We start from the raw sequence: 20865 nt of genomic DNA, 5'->3' as shown, positions 1-20865 counted from the left end.
GGGCCCAAGAGGAGGCTGTGCCCAGCCTGGGGCCCTCCCGGGGGGCTGCCCCTGCCCCCAAGTGTCCCAGGGTCCTGAGCACATGCACCCGCCCGCCCGCAGGTATCATCGACAGCACGCACACGGAGCAGCGGCAGGTGGTGGCTGTGACAGGGGATGGCACCAACGACGGGCCTGCACTCAAGAAGGCTGACGTGGGCTTCGCCATGGTAGGAGCTGGCGCGGGGCCTGGGCGGCATCCGACAGGAGCTCGCAGGCGGGGTTAAGGGACATGGGCCCCAGGGCCTCAAGTAGGTGGCACAGGACCCCCAGTGCACACTCACAGTGCAGCCTCCATCCACCTGGTGCTCCAGGTGCTCTTGAGGCTCAGCCTGCCCCCCGCCCCTCCCCAGAAGGGTGGGGGTGGGGGCTTCCTGCAGTGATGAGTCTGGGGGAGGATAGAGGAGGGAGTGGAAGGGCCAGGGAGAAGCTTCCTGAAGGCAGAGAGTTGGCCTCACGGCTGGGTCTGTGAGGAGCAGGTGTGTGGCTTTCATGTGTGTGTGTATGCACACATGTGCCCCATGTGGTCTGGCAGTGCTGGAGGTGGGTGTGTATACATGGGGGGAGGTTGTGTAGGGGTGAGGACAGTATTGCTAGAGCTGCAGGCGTCTCCAATCGCCCCACCCAGGCTCCTGTCCCCATCCCCACAGGGCATTGCTGGCACAGATGTAGCCAAGGAGGCCTCGGACATCATCCTGACGGATGACAACTTCAGCAGCATCGTCAAGGCGGTGATGTGGGGCCGCAATGTCTATGACAGCATCTCCAAGTTCCTGCAGTTCCAGCTGACGGTCAACGTGGTGGCCGTGATCGTGGCCTTCACGGGTGCCTGCATCACGCAGGTGGGTCCTCTGGGGGCGGGCAGGGCAGAGCAGGCTGGAGCCTGGGGAGGGTGCACACCCACACCGGGCCTCCCCAGGTTGTCACACCTCCTTGCTGGGGGCTGGGATCTCCTTCACAGACCTCAGGGGCAGGTGACAGCCCCACAGAGTAGAGGAAATGAGGCTCCGAGAGGTGGCAAGATTTGCTCAGGGTCACCTCCCTGTCTGCCTGACTCAGGCACAAGCCTAGCCCTTGCTCCAGGAGGCCAGAGAGGGGGTCCTCCAGGGAAGCAGGGCCCTGGCCACAAAGAAGGCCAGAGGAAGCAGGAGTGGAATAGGCAGCTGGATGGGACAAAGAAGCTGGCAGGGTAACTGAGCAGAAACTGAGGCTCTGAGGATGGTGGGCCAGGTGCCAGCCATTGCTCCAGCAGCCTCCTGCCTCTGCCCAGGAGCTGAGAAGCCAGCTTTCGGGGAGAGAGCAGATGTTCCCAGCAAGCTTGTGTGCAGATATGCTCCTGGGCCACAGGAGACCCAGAGGCCCAGAAGCCAGCAGCGTCCTAAAGAGCCATGTGGCTCTGGGGATGCTGTCTCCCCCGTCGTGTTCTGAGTCCTTGGGGATGCACATGGCGGCACTCAGGACCCCAGCCCCAAGAGTGAGAGCCCTGGGGAATGGCTGTGGGGTTCCCTTCTGCTCTCAAGGGCCTTCTCTCCTGGTTGTGGACAAGAAGCTCCCTCTAGTGGTGGTTTGGGGACACTCCCACAGCACAGCCTCTCACACCAGGCTACTTGGAGACCAACTGATGCCAAATGGGGAAACTGCAGTGCCAGGAGGACTGTCAGTTTGCCCAAGGTCTTGGATTGAGTTGGTAGCAGGGCTCTGAATTACTTGGTGGGGAGTCGGAGGCCCTGACCACACAGCACATGTAATCCGAGGAGGCTGATGGGGAGGAAGAAACTGAGGGGAGTGGGGGGCGTGACTGAGCTGGTTCGGAGATGGGAGCAATGGCCTGGAGGAGGGACAGTGATAAACATCTAGGAGGTGGATGAGTGTGTGAGGTGGAGGTGGAGGGGCCTCAGGAGCCGCACTGAGAGGAGGCGGGGCAAGGACCAGCTCAGTCCAGGCTCTTGGGTGTATAGAGACTGAGGGCTTCCTGGAGGGGGTGTTCTACCCGTGAATGAGGCTAAAGCCACAGGGCGAGGTCTGGGCTGGAGGGAGAGAATGTGGGAGAGAGGTGGGCACCTACATCTGGGGGCAGAGATGTGGTGGGGGAGGGGCAGGACTGAGGAAGGGGCCAGGAGAGCACAGATTAAAGGGCAGGGGAAGGAATTCCCATCGTGGCTCAGCAGTAATGAACCCAACAAGTATCCATGAGGACGTGGGTTCAATCCCTGGCCTTGCTCAGTGTTTTAAGGATCCAGCATTGCTGTGAGCTGTAATGCAGGTCACAGACAAGGCCCGGATACCCGGATACCTCATTGCTGTAGCTGTGACGTAGGCCGGCAGCTGTAGTTCTGATTTGACTTCTAGCCCGGGAACTTCCATATGCTGATGGTGCAGCCCTAAAATAAATAAATAAATAAATAAAATGCAGGGGAAGAGGTGCCCTGGGGGAGCTGGAGAAGGAAGCTTCAGAGAGAAAGACGACGGGCCTGGGGTTCAGGGGTGCCAGAGAGAGACAGAACCAGGCATGATGGCGAGGTCAGTGAGATGAGGCTGGACAATGATCCCCCGTTTGTAACAAGCAAGGCCTTGATGACCTTGGAGAAAGGCATTTGGGGGCTTGGAGATGTGACAAGGGGAGGACAAGTGGATTCAGGCACTCGAGCACTGCAGATCACATGTTAGGACTGTGCACAGAACGGTATTGAATATGTGATCCCAGTCTCAGCCAGAGAGAAGTGTGGAAGGATCCACACCAGAATATGGACGGCGGGACCCATCAGTGGTGAAACTGTTGATGAGTTTTAGCTTCTTCAGTACCTTACTTGCCAAAATTTTCTACCAGGAAAATACGTTATTTGAAGGAGTCATAGATACACACAATAATTGCTTAAAGTAAAGATAAGCAGTAAAGTGAAATTGGGTGATGGTGTAAAGAGGACAGGGTCCCAGGCATTGTTTGTGGGACAGGAGAGGCCTGAGCCACTGACGGTTGAGGGGAAAGAGGCAGCAGGAATCAGCAGGGTCTGTGCTGGAGGTGGTTGTTGGAGGGATCTTGACCTTAGCCTAGAGGAGAGATGCGTCCACAGGGGCTGAAGAGAAGCAGGGAAGATGGCAGCAATGTAGCTAAATTTACTGGAGGGCAGGGAACCGTGGCTCTCAGACCTGGGGCTCGGTTCTCTCTTTAGGGGAGAAGACAGGGCTGAGCTGGGCAGGTCTGGGCCATTCTCTAGAAAATGTCTAGCAGACTGCTCTGGGCCCACTCAGGAGCCCAAGGGGGTGGCCAGGGGAAGGAGACACCCCCACAGAGCCAGCCTTATGGCTCCAGCAGGAAACCACTGACGTGACAAGGAGAAGCCCAGGTGGCCCCCCGCCGTGACCTCCCTCCCCACCTGGTGTCCCCAGGACTCCCCTCTCAAGGCCGTGCAGATGCTCTGGGTGAACCTCATCATGGACACGTTCGCCTCACTGGCTCTGGCCACCGAGCCGCCTACCGAGACCCTGCTTCTGAGGAAGCCGTACGGCCGCAACAAGCCCCTCATCTCAAGGACCATGATGAAGAACATCCTGGGCCACGCCGTCTACCAGCTCACCCTCATCTTCACCCTGCTCTTTGTTGGTGAGTCCCCCACCCCGCCCACCGGGGACACCATGGCCTTGACCCAGCGCTCTGGATTCACAGCCACCTGCCTGTTTGCTGATGAGGTAATGGAGGCCCAGGGAGGTGAAGTTCATTGCTCAGGGTCACAGTGAATTTTTTTTTTGGTCTTTTTGCCTTTTCTAGGGTCTCTCACGTGGCATATGGAGGTTCCCAGGCTGGGGGTTGAATCAGAGCTGTAGCCACCGGCCTACGCCACAGCCACAGCAACACAGGATCCAAGCCACGTCTGCGACCTACACCACAGCTCTCGGCAACACCAGATCCTCAACCCACTGAGCAAGGCCAGGGGTTGAACCCACAACCTCATGGTTCCTAGTCGGATTCGTTAACCACTGCACCACGATGGGAACTCCCACACAGCGAATCTTGGGCAGGGCCAGGCCCTGGTCCTCCCAGGTCTGGCCAACCCCAGAGCCAGGGCTTTTCCACTGATGACAGCTCCGGACACTGTAGACACACCTCCTGCCAGCCCCACAGGAGCCTGAGTTTCAGAGGGAGTAACCAGCCCTTCCCTGATCGTTCCCACACTTGATCCCTGCCCCATGCTGTTTCCACAACACTTCCATTGAGGCCACCTCCTGTGCCACCATCCCCAGGATAGTGGAGGCCCCAAACACAGAGAGGGAGATGCCTTGTCAAAGGGCATGTAACCTGTCTGAGGTGGCATCTGGGCTGACACCAGGCCTGGCTGGGACAAAGCCTGACCTGTCTTCCAGGTGCTTCAGAGATGATCGGGCAAAGCCTACCCCTGGCACCTGGAGAGGCCCAGCGACAGGCAGGGGCCAGCCTATGGTCATACAGCAAGGGGGGCCCAGCTCGGAGTCCCCCACCTAGGCAGGCTTCCTCCATGTGAGCCTCCTCGAGCTGAGCTTTCAGAGGCAACCAGCCCTTGCCCTCAAAGTCCAGAGTACAGATGGGGGGGGGTCCCGTTCCTCAAAGGACAGTTTCCTCTTCTGTGGTGTTGGCAGGATGGCTATAAAGAGGGTCATGAGAAGCCCTAGAGGCTGTTAGGGGAATGCAAACCCAGGAGGCACTCGAAGAGAAAGCTGTCAGGCTGGGGACCAGCAGGGAGGGCAGGCTTCTGGTTTACTTGCTGGCTTCCCCACATAAGCACCTGCTCTGGGCAGTCCTGGATTCAGCTAGACCCCTCACACTTGGAAAACCCCACAAGCGCTCCTGGCACCAGCTTAGGCAGCTTTGCAAAAGGATGCAGGACCGCATCAGGCATGCCTATGGTGGGTGTCCATACAGCCACACAGAGCTGGGCCCCCTGATCTACCATGTGACAGCTCCCATTGTAAGAGAATGAGCCAGCCTGGCCTGGAAGCCCCAGCCTCCATAGAAGAATTGGTATCTCCTATAACAACCCCTGAAATTCCAGGGGTCTCAGCAAGAACATGCTCAGTTACAAGCAGCAGCACTCTCAGGTGGGGGGGACCCAAAGCCGTGGCCGCCCACCAGCTATTCCAAGGTCACCGTCCCTGCTCCCAGTTCAGATGAGTTTGCTAGCCAGGGTGGCTTTTTCTAAGCCATGTTGCCTCATCACACAGCTGGCAGCCCACCTTTATCAAATTTCCGCAGAAAAAGTGGAAGAAAATTCCCCCAAGGCCTGTCTGCCCTAGAGGAGAAAGGGTTTTGTTACCTCTTCACTTATGTCCCACAGCACAGGCCCACCCCACCCCCCAGTGTCCAAGGAGCCCCTCCCGCATCTGAGTGACCCACCCAGCTGCTCAGAAGAAGCCCCCACGCAGAGCCAGGGGTCCCCCTCCCCTTCCCCGGCCCTCAGCCCATCTCCCACCCCCTTGGCTTGGCAGGCGAGAAGATGTTCCAGATCGACAGCGGGAGGAACGCGCCCCTACACTCGCCACCCTCCGAGCACTATACCATCATCTTCAACACCTTCGTCATGATGCAGCTCTTCAACGAGATCAACGCCCGCAAGATCCACGGCGAGCGCAACGTCTTTGACGGCATCTTCCGGAACCCCATCTTCTGCACCATTGTGCTGGGCACCTTCGCCATCCAGGTACCAGGCCCCCACCCTAACCTGGCCGGGGTGGGCGATGAGTAGCGGGCAGCCGGAGCCCCTCAGCAGTGCCCTGAGAGCCCGGACCTCTGAGCTGGCCCCTGACAGCCTGTGTCTCTGTCTCTCTCTCCCTTTGCTCCCTTTGACCTCCAGATAGTGATCGTGCAGTTTGGGGGGAAGCCCTTTAGCTGCTCTCCGCTGCAGCTGGACCAATGGATGTGGTGCATATTCATCGGGTTAGGAGAGCTCGTCTGGGGCCAGGTAGGTGCTGGGCGGATTAAAGGAGGTGCCTCTCGGCAGAAGAAGGGCAAGCATACGGGACAGGGAATCTGGGAGCCCCAGAAATGGGCCCTGGCTCTGCCATGGACCAGCTGTCTGGGCCTGGGCAAGGCTCTCCCCATCTCTGGGGATCAGAGCCATGGGGGTCGGCCCAGGTCTGAAACAGTGGTCCTGTGAGTATTACCACTATAACTTTTACTTCTGGCTATATACTGCTGATTCTGTTATTTACTTCATATTTTCTTTTAGTCACATCTTTTTACTGAAATTGATTTCAAAAGGCAATGTATATTACTAATATGACTGAAAAATCAATATGACTGGAAAACCAATATCGCTTGTCATAAACAGAAATTAACAAAGAAAAGTATAACAACAATGTTTCAAAACTCTAACTAGAGGATCTGGTCAGCCCAGGCTCAGAGCCTGAAGCTGGTTCATTGTCATCAAGGGTATTACAGGTGGTGTGACACCAAGCAGAGACTCTTTCAGAAAGCTCAGAAGAAGCATGAGAGATGCAAACCCTGCCTTATCTCAGTGCTGTGTCTGCAGCCATCTGTGACCCTCCCAGGCTTTTAGGGACCCTGAGCTGAGTCCTCTCTATGGGCCCTTCAAGCTATGACCCCAGAACAATCTCCCACCAGTTCCTTTCCCTACTTTGCCCCAGTTCCTCACATGTACCATCATGGAAATTGCAGCTGCAGCATAAAAGCACCTGATTAGGACATGGTACCCGGTGTTGGATCCAGCCATTGGGGGCCCCAACAGGCCTCAGAGATTGGTCTTACCTTTAAGCTGTTCCCAGGCTAGGGTAGGAAATTCCTGTGGCAGAAATTAATTAGAAGATAAAGAGGAATGTTTAACTACTATCTATAAAATGGATAATAGGGATCTACTGTATAGCACAGGGTAATCTACTCAATCCCATGTATAAAAAGAATCTGAAAAAGAACAGGTATATGTATATGTATAATTGATTTACTTTGCTGTCCACCTAAAACTAACTTAGAGTATAGTTCTAAGCCAACTATACTCCAATAAAAAAAAATTTTTTTTTGTCTTTTTTTAGGGTGGCACCTTCAGCATATGGAAGTTCCCAGGCTAGGGGTCAAATCAGAGCTACAGCTGCAAGCCTAAACCACAGCCACAGCAATGCAGGATCTGAGCTGCATCCACAACCTACACCAAAGCTCATGGCAATGCCAGATGCCCAACCTACTGAGCGAGGCCAGGGATTGAACCCATGTCCTCATGGGTACTAGTCAGGTTCATTTCTGCTGCACCACATGGGAACTCCCTAAAATTTCTTTAAAAAAAAAAAAAGTATAAGAAAGTTTAGTTTCACTCCAAAGAATCTTCTTTAAACATGGACACTTTTTTGGAGAGTTGATAAACAAGGTTAGACTTAGCAACCTCATTCCCTGGGGACCCTCAGGCCTGGCCATCTTTGTTCCCCTGGGGCCTACTCCCTCAGAGAGCCCTGGGCATCAGGTAAGGCAGACTCCTAACACCTAATGGTGATGCCAGTGGGCAATGCCCACCTTAAATCCTTGAAGTCGAGTGTCTAGGCCAACCGCTGTCTATCCATGCAGAAGATGTGACTTCTGCCACCCCAGCTTCCCCAGAGAGCCTGCTTCTCAGGCCTCAGCACCATGGACAGGTCCTTTGGAGGCAGCATGAGTGTGAAAGTCTAGCCCCTTCCCAAAGTGCCTTCCCTTTCTGGGAGGGCAGCCATTCCAAAGGTCCCAGGATTGACTGCCCCCAAATCTCTGAGCCCTGAGCCTCTGTCGCCTGGGATTGGGTACCCCAGGCCCAACAATCTCAGGAAGAATGAGCCGAAGAACTGAGGGCCAACCATAAGACAGGCTGCAAGGGCCAGCAACATAGATAGACCATCTCCCTTAGTCCTTAGACTCTGAGAACTGCCTTCGGCTTTCCAGATGCTCAGAGAGCTTCAGTGACTTGCCCAAGGTCACACGGCCAGTTAGTCTGGGGTATTCAAAGTTACATGTGTCCAACTCCTAATTGTTTCCCACAGTGTCCCCCAACTCTGGATGGGCAGTGAATTAAAAAGCAAATTTAAAAGAAATGTAAAGATTGATTTGAGAAAGGGATGAGATAAGGAGTGAAATGAATGTAGCTGGGTAAATAGGTAGGAAGAGTGGGCAGGAGGGAGGGAGTCTGACTAGGGACCAGTCTCCTTCCCTGACGGATGGGCCCCCCGCAGGTCATCGCCACCATCCCAACCAGCAGGCTCAAGTTCCTCAAGGAGGCGGGCAGGCTCACACAGAAGGAGGAGATCCCAGAGGAGGAGCTCAACGAGGACGTGGAGGAGATTGACCACGCTGAGCGGGAGCTGCGGCGGGGCCAGATCCTGTGGTTCCGAGGCCTGAATCGGATCCAGACCCAGGTACAGGAGGCTCCCAGGGCTAGGCCCATGCCCAGCAGGGCAGGAAGTGGCAGAGACGAGCAGAAGTGGGGTCCAGACATGCTCTCAGCATCTCACCAACCTCCTGTCACCCACGTTCCCCCCACACACTCTGCCGGGCAGCCTCCTCAGGAATGTTCTCCCTCCCTCTTCCCCTGGAAAGGGGTCAGACTGGGGCCACACCCACTGTAGGCTGTGGGGCAGTGAGTGAGGGGCTCCTGTCAGGCTTGCAGAGGGGACCATGGAACAGGGCTGCTGGGCAGCCACCAGAAGGGTCAAGCAAGGCTGGAGACTGGTCCGCCTGAGGCCAGGATAGCAGCTTCAGGCCAGGGTGGGCCCCAGATTCTCCCAGCCAGGAGGTCCAGGCCACGGGAGGGCTCAAGATACCCCCCTCCCCCAGTGAGCATTGAGGCAGCTCTGGGGTGCAAAGCTCAGTATCACACACACATACACACATGCATACATGCACTCACACACACACCAAGGACACACATGCAAATCACACGTGCAGAATATGTATCCAGCCAAAAGCAGGCTTCTTCCCCAGAATGGAGACGCCTAGCCACCATGTGACACATGCCTCAATCATGCGGCCCCCACACACATGAGCCCCCAATTCACAGTGCCTCTCCCTGGGTCAGGGTTCCAGTTCACAGGGTGCTTTCACAGCCCTGCAGGATGAGGAACAGCGGAACCAAGACACCCAGAGACAGTCAGTCTCTTGCTCAGCCAGCCTGGGAGAGCTGTGCTAGGAAGTTCGTGGCTGCTCCACCCATGCCCTCACACTCTGGGAAGTGTTTCAGGGCCCCCACCTTGAGGCTGTAGCCCTGCATTCCTCTGTGGCCCATCCCTGCATTCCCATCCTGTGCAACAGAAACAAATCACCAGGGCTGCCTTACACCCCACAGGGCACTATCCCAAATATCACCTCATTGGCCTTTCAGGCCCCCTGAGACGTAGGTATGCTCCCCTCCACTGAAGGAATGGTGACTGAGATTCAGGAGACAGCCCTTTCTGAGAGCTGGGTGGGGGGTCCAGGGTGCAGATTCCCCAAGTCTCCTGACAGACAGCAGCCTGGGCTCTAGAACCCCAGCAGCCAGCCCTCCTGGCGACCCCCACCCCCCATTTTCCCAGAGGGCCCGGAAGCTCTCAGTGTGCACAGCTCTGGTGCTGTCGCCAGCCCAGCCACAAGCCTTTCAAGAGGACACCAGGACAGTAGTTTCTTAAGTGGGCACAAGGTCTATTCAGCCTGACTCTTAAAGACCCCTAAGTGGGCCAGTACTTCGACACTTACAGCTGACCTGCCCAGTAGGTGGCCTTGACTCTTCTGAAGGACAGGAGACTGCCTCAAAGCAGCGATTTGCCCAAGGTCACCTAGCTCACAAGTGACAGAGCTGGAGTTTGGGCCAAGGACTATCCACCCCAGAGCCCCCACCCCACCCCTCTGGCCCCACCCCTGGTCAGAGGTTGGGGGGCAGTGGATAAGCACCCCCTCTGCCTCCAAACACCATGTTTAATGCCCCCACAACCCCCGGCCCAGCCCACTGGCCCCTGAGCCGCTAGAGCAAGACCAAGGCCGGACCCCTGAATCCCCCGGGCCCTGGGGGCCCAGGCGCCTGAGCTGAGCAGACGTCTCTCAGAGCCTTGGAGCGTGTCTGGTGTTGTTTAAGTGGCGTGTCGTCTTGCCGTGGCTGCGGCTGTCCTCGTGGCGTGCCACCTGTCCGTCGTGCAGCTGTTGTGTCCGTTCTTCTCGCAACTTGTCTCGTTCTCTCCTCCGTTGCAGATTGAAGTAGTCAATACTTTCAAGAGCGGGGCCTCCTTTCAGGGCGCCCTGCGGAGACAGTCCTCCGTCACCAGCCAGAGCCAGGACGTAGCCAATCTCTCTAGCCCTAGTCGCGTGTCGTTGTCCAATGCTCTTTCCTCTCCGACCAGCCTTCCTCCTGCTGCAGCTGGGCGTGAGTGTGACTCCTTCCCACTTGGGGGCACCGACGCCAGCGCCGGGCGGGCAGGCGGGCAGGGGCCGGGGCGCCTAGGACTCGGGGTTGGGGGGAGCCGGTTGAGGTTAGGCCCAGTGGGCTGAGGGGCCCCAGCTGTTGAGGAAGGTCCCAGGTGGTCAGCAGATCACAGCCAGGCATGGGGTGGCAGTCCCTTGGCGGGCCAGGGTCTCGTGGGGTCAGAGTCGGGGTTACAACGAAGTAGTCAGGGGGTCGTGAAGGTCACGAGTGGTCAAAAAGTCTGGGTCAATCAGAGGATTACTATCAGTGAGGGAGGTTTCAGTGATCAAATGTCACAGTCCACCACTGGGTCGTGGTGGCCAAGTAGGGGGGCGTGGAGTGTCCCAGTCAGTGTAGGCTCGTCGTTGGTCAGGAGAAGCCTGTCTCATCAGGGTCAGGGTCAGCCAGGAGGTCACAGTCTTGCAGTCGAAATCAAGGGAAGGGTTATTGTGGGTCAAGGGAGAAAAGGCTCTCAAAGGTCACAGTCTGCAATAGTGAGGTCCAGCCACGAGGGGTCACTGTAGGTCAGAGGTCAGAGTCGGTCAGGGGACCCAGGAGCCCAAGGAGATCACAGCCTGGAGGTCCTGTGCCCAGCCATTCAGACCCCTCTGCCCCCACCCCTTGAACAATTGACAGCATCACCTGCCTTACACACGCTTTTCCCCGCAAGGGAGCTTGGAGCACACCGAGCCCATGCTGAGCCCTTCCTGGAAGGGACAGGGCTCCTGACCATTCGTCTTGACCTCAGGTAGAGAACAGTGGGGCTGACAGCTGGCATAAGGAACCTGGACAAACCCTAGGCTTCATGCCTTCCCCATCTGAGGAACGGCCTGGGACCCCCACACCTCTGTCCCATCCCTCCCATCCGTCCTATGAGTTCAGCTCCTCACACCATGGCTGCTGACCCGGGTTGCTCATCTATGGCCTTGTCTAAATCTTTATGAAGCCCACACAGCTTTGGGCCCCTTGTTCAGAAGAAGGAGAGGTTTCTAGATACCACCAGCCTCTCCGCCCCCATCTCCAGTTGTCCCCCACCACCACCACTGCCAGGAAACCCCAGACTGGTCCTCTCGCGTTGTCATTCTCTTAGGCAGCCCTCAGGCTCCTTTGATGAGACTCCAGACCTCCCCTCCCGACACTTCATCGGGTACCCCTCCCCCTCCCAAGCACAGATCACCCCAAATACACATCCTCTGCTCCTGGGCAGGAGGGGACCATGTGTGGGTGGGAACGAAGCCAAGCCCTCAGGGAGGCAGCACAAGCCACACCGCGCTGTTGGGGCGTCTGCTCACATGCCATGACCTTCCTGTGGGCACAGTCCTGCCAGGTGTGCAAGGTGACAGAAAGGGGAAAAAAGGGGGGAGAGCCCCTGTGTTCATTCATCAACACAAAAACAGCCATGGGGAGGCCAGACCAGCCAGGTTGGGTAGGCCCGTGTTGGAGCAAATGGCCTCTGAGTCACATTTCCATGGGGCGTTATCACCAGGAAATCACTGCCAGGCTTTCTCAGGGCACAAGACACTGTTCCCACCCTCTCCCCTTCACACCTGAGAGCCCAAGTCTCTCTGGGAGGCTCTTGCGCTGCTCCTGTGGCAACCAGCAGCCTAGCCCCTGTCTTGCAGCGCAGTGACCAAAAGTGCTCAGTGTTGGGGAGCTCCTAGAGGAAGGGTCCCCTTTTCCCAGTTCCTGCCGCCCTCCCCATTCCTCCAGCCTATCTGACTGCCAGAAGGTGGCCTCTGGGCCCAGGCTCAGTTCTTTGTCCTCCCCGTTCAGACTCTTTCTTGAAGTTTTGCAGTGGCCTGCCCAGAACTCACGGCACCCACGCAGCCTCTCCTGAGGTTCAGTCCCGCATCCGAGCTCTCACTGTTTCAAAGAAAGAGTGCAGTCATCTTGAACCTTTTCTTCTGTCCTTCATCAATCCATTCATAAGGCCAGTCCTGGACCAGCTAGATCTCAATACTTTGCCTTTGGAGAAATGCCCGTTTCTCCCTGGCCTCAGTTCCCCTCTCCAAGCCAGTCTCCTTCCAGGCCACATTAATCCCATTCTGCCATGGTGACCCAACTTTGGAACAGCCTTTGAGAAGCAGCCTCTAGGCCTTTCCCACCATCCATTATTCTCTGGGGTCAAGGGCAGGTCAAGCATGAGGCCCTCTGCCAAGCGCCACCTTGCCTCTCCCCCAGGCATCACACCTCCTCAGGAATCATCAGTAGCATTCCTACCCAATATTGTAGAATCCAGCCTGTAATCTGGGGCCCTTTCTTGGGCATGGGGTCTCCAAAAAAGTCTGGTTCCAAATGGGATCACAACCTCTGTAGTTTTAATACGCACATTTTGGGGCAACACAGTCATGATGTGAACTCAAATATCCCCTGGTCCCCCCTTTGCTCAAATAGTTTCTAGAACAGTGTCACCTCCTCTGGTCCCCAGGGACTCTGAGGGATACCATCTAGATACCAGGAAGGGTCCCTTCAGAAGCCAAAAGACTTTCATCCCACAGGGTGTGAAGCAGGTGTTTAGGGAGTAAGAGAAGGGGCCCTGAGTAGGTGGCTGGAAAGGTGGGCTGCTCCCTGCCTCTTTGAGCAGGATCTTCTTCCTGGGATTCTGCAGTAGAGGAAGGGGCTGCATGCATGCTGAGTCCAAAATAACTGGGGTCTCCTCTAGAAGAGGTCACACCGCTGTCCCCTGGGCTGTCAGAAGTGACCACAAAGGTTTAGGGCAGGGTGGCAGGTTTGGCTTTTTCCCCTCAGAAACTTAATGGTACCCCTCTAATGCCTTACATTCAAGCCTCACCCAACATCTTCCGAAGCAGTCTCCCATATCCTTCACTCAACATATACCTCACAACGGAAATGTGCAGAGAGAAGCTCTGCCAATATCTTCATTTAACTGAGAAAGATACTGAGGCTCGGAGAAGCAGACTGACTTGGCCAGGATCACGTAGCACATAAGTGGCAAGAGGTCTGACTCCAAAAGCCTTCATTTTTCCCACCATCCACACCACTGTCTAGACAAGCCACAGATCTGGAGCCCACAGAGGTTGAATTTCCATTGTGGAACCAGTGCCCATACCCACAGCCCCATCTAGTGAACAGGAGCCACTGCCCTAGGGTCTAGACAGCCTGGAAGCCATTTCTCCACTTGCGTCCACCAGCCCAGCAGGGATGGAGGAGGAGGGTGCCTTCCCATGGGTGATGGGAACAGAATTGACCATTCAGCTCCTGGATTCAAGGCCAAGCTACACAGCCCCTCTCTCTTATTCTCACTAATTCCTACTATATCTCAAGCCACCTTTGTATTTAGCAAATTCATAGCAGCCTCCATGAAGGTCCTACTTCTTTGAACCAAGTGGGCCCAGGGCAGCAGGTTCCCAACCCCAGGCAGGCCTATTCCGGACGCCGTACCCCACTAGCTAGGGCACGTCCACTCCCACTTGCCTTCAGATTCCTGGTTCTGAGCACTGCTGCGGTGAGGAGTTTGCATCTCTTAGGGGGAGAAAGGAAGAAGAAGGGAAGGGAAGGAAGCTGGACCTCTCATTAGAATTCTGGTAACCGACTTAGCGCAGCCTTGGGTTGGTGAGAAAACGGCTTGCTTCTGGGTGGGGGGGAGCTCAGACCTCTCCACTGTCTGAATATTCCATGTGTTTGTTTCCCTAGAGGGCTAGAGAACCCTGGACACAGAGTTCAGCAAGAGAGAGTGAAATTAAAAGAGGTTGTGAGTCTTTAACCTTGAGCCTGACATGAATGTGAATCAATCCCAGACTCTTGGCTTCCTTGAAGCCGGGTAAACATTCGAGTATGTCAACCCCAGAGCGGGGCCCATGCATTTCCTCAGCGCCCCCGACACCCTTTATGCTGATGGAACCAAAACGTCTGAAAGCCCCCAGACTGAGGCCCCTGCTTTCTTCCCCCTCAGCCCACGCCCAGACGCGGCTCATGCCAGAACAGCCCAGCACCAGGGCAGGCAGGGAGGGGAGATGGAAGAGTTTTTTTCTTCCCATACTTTTTTCCATTTCAGCCGCGAGAGAACCGAAGTGGAGACTTGAGATGGCCGTGGCGGGGTGTCCCAAAAAGTCTTGTCCCCACAGTCTTGTCCAGAGCAGTTCATTCTTTCTGTTGTCTCCATTCCAGAGGGAGGGGGAGGGGCCTGCATCTCATCGTGTGTCATCCACTCCACGTTGTCAGTCACATGACAGGGTCCTGCCACCATCCCTCCTCCTCCACCCGGCACTCCCGGCTGGCATCTTATTGCAGCTCAGCCTCAGAGCACACTGGGCACAGGGCTGGGCAGCTACCAGGGTAATTATTATTCCCATTTTGCAGTTAAGAAAACTGAGGCCTTTGTTGTTGTTTTCACTTAATCAAGGGTGTGATGGCCCACTTATCAGGAGATCAGAATATTGAATCATCTCTACAGAGCCACAAAGAAGGGATACAGGAAGAAAGAAATCTCCGGCCAAATGGCCTTCTCAGAGCACCAGCACCAATGCCTGGTGTCTGGCTGGCTCTTGCTTGGCACTCAATGCCTCTTACTTAAAGCAGGATTCTAACAGGCAGGTTTCCCTGGAGTCCCCAGCCCTGAGCACAAAGGAGAAGGGACAGAGATGCTTTTGAGAAGACAAGAAAAAGTCAGAACTAGTTATTGATGGCTGACAGCAAAGGAGAAAAACTTTTTCAAAAAAAATAGAAACTGTAGGGTCTGCACAAGACCTAGAAGGATCATTGACAAACTTAAATTCCTCTCTGTGCACTCTAAATTAAAAGGCAGAGGAGGAGTTCCCACTGTGGCTCAGTGGGTTAAGGACCTGATGTCTCTGTGAGGATGCGGGTTCAATCCCTGACCTCACTCAGTGGGTTAAGTGAGCTGCATTGTAGGTCACAGATGCAACTCAGATCTGGTGTTGCCGTGGCAGTGGTGTAGGCCGGCAACTGCAGCTCCGATTCAACCCCTAGCCCGAGAATTTCCTTTTGCTGCAGGTGCAGCGCAAAAAGAAAAAAGAAAAAGAAATAAAGGCAGAGAGCTTATGATGTGCTTTTTAAAGACTCCCCTCTGAAACAGTAAAGTAAACCCTGAGCTAAGACACTTAAAACCATCAGCCACAGCCATCATGAAAACTCACTTCCATGGACAGGGCTTTCCCTACCTCTGTCCCACCAGCGAGCTCCCCTGAGTTAGGCTGAGAGCTCCTCCAATCCTGGGACCGCAGGGGCCTCCCCGAAACTGCCTCTTCCAGTTCTCTGCCTCCCCCAGGCCTGGGATGCGTGGCAGCTGCTGCTCTGCAGGAAAGGCCCAGCTGGCCGCCTGGGATGAGGCTCTGCTCCTTGGAGGGATCGCTGCAGGATCATTTTCCCCACCACTGGCTCTGCTCTGAGTGGGGGCTGGGAAGAGAGGAGGAAGCACTTTTGCCCAAGTCCCACTGGCCCCATGGGGTGGCAGGCATGGCTCCCTCTCCCAGGAGTCCAAAGAAGGGACACCTCTCTTCCAAGCAAGGGTCCCATTCCCCTGCACCATGTAACTCGGGACAGGGGGCAGCCAACCAGGTGGCGTGGCTTGCCCACAGTCAGGGCAGCAGATGTGAAGAGCCCAGACTCAGACTCTGGTCTTCCTAATTCAGAATCCAGTGCTCTGTCCACTGGCCTGTAGGACTCAGTGTCCAGCCTGCTTGCATTCTCTAGGGAACCCAGGTTCCAACTGAGACACAGAAAATGAAAGAACTTGCTGTTTGGTGGCTCAGAGCCACCCCTGCTTAGAATCCTACCCAGGGGCTGGGTTTGGCCATCTCATTCTGGCCTCTTTTTCTTTTTTTTCTTTTTTCTTTTTTTTTTTTTCAGTTTTGTGTTTTCAAAGCACAAATAAAGAAAGAAAAAAAAAAAAACAGGAAATAGGGGACCCCACAGCCAACTCCAATGACTGACCAGGGCTTTGAGTCTATACTCGAGTGTTTACCTCCCAAATGCATGAAGGGAAGAAACGTTGGGTACAAACGACCTCCGTTCACATTGTCCAGGCTTCCAAGTGTAGCCGTGTGTCCGTCTATGTGTGCCGTGTGGTTCCCGACTGCTTCCCCCTGTAGCATGCTCCTACCCCCGAATGTCATGGGTCGCCAGCCCCTCTGTGCTTTCTGGCTGCCTCTGCTCTGCACCCCAGGAAGCCCCGAGTTGGCTTTGGTTTGCTTTGCTGCCTCCGTGTGATGTCCCCCTTCTCTGTTGGGCCCTCATGTGTCTCCTCTCATCCCAGCTCATCTGACTGTCTCTCCTTTCTGTTCCTTTTTGTTTGTGACGCGTTATCTGTTCCGTGTTGTGTGGTTTCTTAACTGTGTGTGGTTTATTTTTTTAAGATTAACTTTTGACAAATAGCCTCTCCTCCTTCCCACTTTCTTCCCACCTGGTCCCACTCCCCTTCTGCATGGTTGAACCTCTGCTTTAGAGTTAACAAGGCTCAGTCTCTCACTAGGTGTGGTTGCCCGCTGGAGTGGACTAAGCTTCCTCTAACCACTGCCTCCCATCACCTCTGTGATGGGGCTTCCTTCCTCCTGCCTTAATACAGTAGTTCTGACCCCAACCTCGAGCAATTTAAACAAACCTCATGGATGCACATAACCTGAGCCCCCTCTTCCATTCTTCCCTCTCCTATCCATGCACATAACACCCAGCGACTGTGGATTCCAGCCACTGCCGTGCCCTAACCCCTCTCCAACCCGTGCCCCCTCTGAGCCCCCCAGATCTTGGCCGCCGGCCCCCCAGCCCCCAGGGCAGTGCTTCTGACTCCAGCGCTTCCCTTGCAGATCCGCGTCGTGAAGGCGTTCCGTAGCTCTCTCTATGAAGGTCTAGAAAAGCCTGAGTCTCGAACCTCCATCCATAATTTCATGGCTCATCCTGAGTTCCGGATCGAAGATTCACAGCCCCACATCCCCCTCATTGATGACACCGACCTGGAAGAAGATGCTGCGCTCAAGCAGAACTCGAGCCCGCCCACATCGCTCAACAAGAATAACAGCGCCATCGACAGTGGGATCAACCTGACGACCGACACAAGCAAATCAGCTACCTCTTCAAGTCCAGGGAGCCCCATCCACAGCCTGGAGACGTCGCTTTAGCTGAGGACCCCGCCGCCACCCACCTCCCCGGGCACCCACCCATCCAGGCACTCGACTCACGCAAGCAGCAGCGAGCAACAACAGGAAACCAAATACTGGCAAGAAAACCGTTTCCACCCAACAGACCTTTTTTCTGGCTGCGATGCTGTTTGAACTCTTTTTCACTTTGAGACGAGGGCGGAATCTCCTCCAGGGCTTAAGGGAGTGAGCGGGGTTCCCAGAACTAGCCCTTCCTGGCTCCCGCCCGACATGGACCAGCCATGCGCCCGCCCAGCCACCACACCCCCTGCATGAATGTACTGCACTCTTCTTCTCCTTGGTTTGGTTTGGGGGGGGGGTTGGGGAAGGGTTTTTTTGTTTGTTTGTTTGTTTTCATAGGCGGGAACTGCAAATGGACTCTTTTCTGAGACTATTTATCCAATCCACTGATCTGTGAGTTTTTGAAATGCTTGCGCAGCATGGTCTCAGTTGTATAGGTTAATTTAACAACTTTTTGAAATTGCAGAGCTTAACTCGCCTAGAAAATTTGCACCAATGGAACCGAAGAACTTCAGACACTCACCAGGTTATATCCATTTCTTTGTATCTATATCAACGTATACTTCTCCAAGAGCGTATACGTCCATATAGATAGGTAGATATATATATATATATATATTATATATACATGGATATATAAAGTTTCTTTGCCGGCATGTTGCCTTGTTTCCGCTTAAATTGCTCTATTTTAACTTATTTATGTCCTAAAAGAAGAATGTAATTTGTTTACAAACCTGTAGATAACGTCTTCAGCTATTTGTATGGTTTAAGGACACTGGTGGCTGAGATGCTATGAAAACAGCTCAGCCCGACAGACACCTCCCTGGATTGCATCCTTGATGTTTTAAGATAGCCATGCTCTGATTTTTGCCTGCTATTTCCGTTCAATGACGTCACTACCGAGGGAGGCTCAGGCAGAAGCCAAATGTTAGCAAGTATCCATCCTGAGGGGTCCAACAGTGTGCTTTGCAGACAAAGGGCGAGGAGGGAGAGAAGGCTTCCAGGGCTCAAAGCACTGAAGGCAGCTGGGCTCCCAGACAGCCAGTCTGCAAAGCACTGGGTGAAGACTTTTCTCTCAATGAAATTCACTTGCGTTTACTAAGAGCATTTGAAACAGAGGTTCTCTCTGGCACTGTCTGTACAGAGATTGAGGTAGTGTGGCAATATTATAAATGCTATTGTGTTGATTTTTTTTTCAGTTAGTAATTTAGAGGCTTATTTCCTTATAAATTCCAGCATAAGAGCTGTTGGCATATTGGATGAGGATCATTATGGCTTGCTGCTTTTCTTTTTCTTTTTGAAAAAGAATAGCCTTTTTCTCTGCACTATCTAGATCCGAACGAACCTTATGATGTGTACATTGAGATGTATTCAGTGTGATTTTTTTTTAACCCAGTTGTCTTCCTGTAGTCGCAATATACTGTAGCCTTCAAACAGCGAGTCTTGTTTCCCAGACAGAAAGCCATTCTGAAACCCTACAGTATCGCAGGCGAGAAAAGGTGGTTATTTTTCCCCCAAGACAATAACGGCACTAGTAATCCCACTTCATAAGAGCTTATTTAATTGTATGTCAGCCTCTTAACTGCTAAGCACTTTGTGGGTATCAGCTTTTTTCATAAAAAGAACTTTTGTATTTAATACAAAGTTTGCTTTGAGACTTTTCAGCATACGATCTTTTTCCATAAACTTGTACAGTGCAAAAGACATTTTGAATACCATGATCGACGATGTCCCATGCTTCAAGGAAAACCAAACACTTCCCGCCTCGCTTGCAAAATGCATTCTTCATACTGATCCTTCCCACATTTGCTCTGAGTCAGCCCAGGCCCTTCCCTTCTCCAGGCCCAGAGAACTCTTCCACAAACAAGATGAGAGCCACGCGGGAACAGAGCCATAGTCAGCTGGGAGGGGCCTGCATCTGGACGGCTGTGGAGAAACCCGAGGGTTTGGGGTCCCAAGTCAGCCCATCCCACCTGGCAAAAACTTCCTGAAAGGAGGACCTTCTTTGCGCAAGAGCATCTCCTGAATGTCATGAAGAAATGTCTCTGAATGTACCCAGCAGAGTAAACTGCATCCCCTCACCCCACCCCACCCCACCCCCACCAGGGTGACCAGCTCTCAGATATGTTTATTGGATTCCAGCACCAACACCACTGATTCAGCCCACTGCTCTCCTGCGAGAAAGAAAAGACCTGCTCCTGTAAAACATGGGGCAGCCTTGGAACGTTGTGTGTTTGTGGGGTTTTTTGCTTTTTTGTTTTTTGTTTTTTGGCAGTTTACTTTTTCAAGGTTTTCCATCTCCCCCTTTTGTTCCAACCTTGTGGCCATGACCTCATTCCTTGACACCAGGAAAGCTCCGCTTGTACGCAACACTGATGCTCCCTGCTCATGTGGAGCCAGGATGCAAGGAAAGCAGTAGGGGGTCTCCCCAAGTGGGGCTTAGCTCAGGGGATAAGGAGTGATGGGAGCTACCAAGAATGCCTGACATCAGTGTTGGTCTTTTCTTGTCGGGAATGATGGATGCTCTCCCACACACACACCCCCAGCTCCACACTTGCACACACACACACATCCACACACACACAGGGAATGATTGGTTTGTCAGAACTCACTGTAGTACATCAGGCTTGCACTCTGCGTCCTATATCTAGCAGCATGGGGTACGTTTGGCAGTTCACCCCATTAGGGGGTAAATAATTTATGACCATTCATCTGTTTTTATGAATTTTTTTATCTAGACAATAATTGTAAATAAAGAACTCACCATCTCTGTTCATTTAATACTATGCAATGGTTATGCTTTCAATGGCCGACTCTTCTTACTCCTGCAGTGTTGTTCTGAAATATCTGTGGTCTTTAAAAAAAAAGAGAGCGAGAAGGCAGAAACCAACATCAAACAGAACGTAGTAAATCTATACTCTGTAATGTATCCTTTCTTTCTGGTGTGGAACTGCACCATCTCTTTAGCTTCTTGTCTGCCCTCTGGACAAGAGCTCCAGAAGAAGGTAGCAGATTCTGTCCTGAGGTCCAAGTTCACCAATCTGTTGCCCCCAACCCCTGATGGAGGAGCAGGGCCCCATTCAGTGAGGTGGACAGGAAGCAAACTGAGGCCTGTCCTTCCTTCACTCGAAAACAGCCTCGGTTGCTCCTACCATGGCCCCTTGACCCCCTTGAGCAGAGTGTTGGCAAGAAGGGGGGCCCCCTTCTTCTGAAACCAGACCAATGGCAGTGAGTGCACCAGGGTCAAGGACTCCGGACCTGTCTCAGCCTAGGTAACCCAGTTACCGAATAGCCCCTCTTTCCCAACCATACAGAAACTCTCC

The 20865-nt window shown here is 53.9% G+C and overlaps 1 protein-coding gene across 3 annotated transcripts in view; it reads left to right on the top strand.

Annotated features, from left to right (window-relative positions):
- ATP2B2 (ATPase plasma membrane Ca2+ transporting 2) overlaps positions 1-20328 on the top strand; it is a 136615-nt gene extending 116287 nt beyond the window's left edge. The window contains exons 17-25 of one of the 3 annotated variants that reach the window (XM_047780819.1): positions 103-209; positions 690-881; positions 3427-3640; positions 5497-5708; positions 5862-5969; positions 8215-8397; positions 10199-10370; positions 14064-14118; positions 17192-17269. In XM_047780819.1, coding sequence (XP_047636775.1) covers positions 103-209; positions 690-881; positions 3427-3640; positions 5497-5708; positions 5862-5969; positions 8215-8397; positions 10199-10370; positions 14064-14071 — 1196 coding nt within the window. In that variant the 3' untranslated portion in view covers positions 14072-14118; positions 17192-17269. Of the gene's footprint in view, positions 1-102; positions 210-689; positions 882-3426; positions 3641-5496; positions 5709-5861; positions 5970-8214; positions 8398-10198; positions 10371-14063; positions 14119-17191 lie in introns of all 3 variants that reach the window. The other 2 variants (XM_047780829.1, XM_047780812.1) reach the window with 2 other exon arrangements.
- Positions 20329-20865: the final 537 nt, after the last annotated feature.

Source organism: Phacochoerus africanus, chromosome 1 (assembly GCF_016906955.1).
Source record: "Phacochoerus africanus isolate WHEZ1 chromosome 1, ROS_Pafr_v1, whole genome shotgun sequence".
In the NCBI taxonomy this organism is placed as follows: domain Eukaryota; kingdom Metazoa; phylum Chordata; class Mammalia; order Artiodactyla; family Suidae; genus Phacochoerus; species Phacochoerus africanus.
Note: the sequence above shows the minus strand (reverse complement) of the source record. Positions and strands in the feature narration are given on the sequence as shown.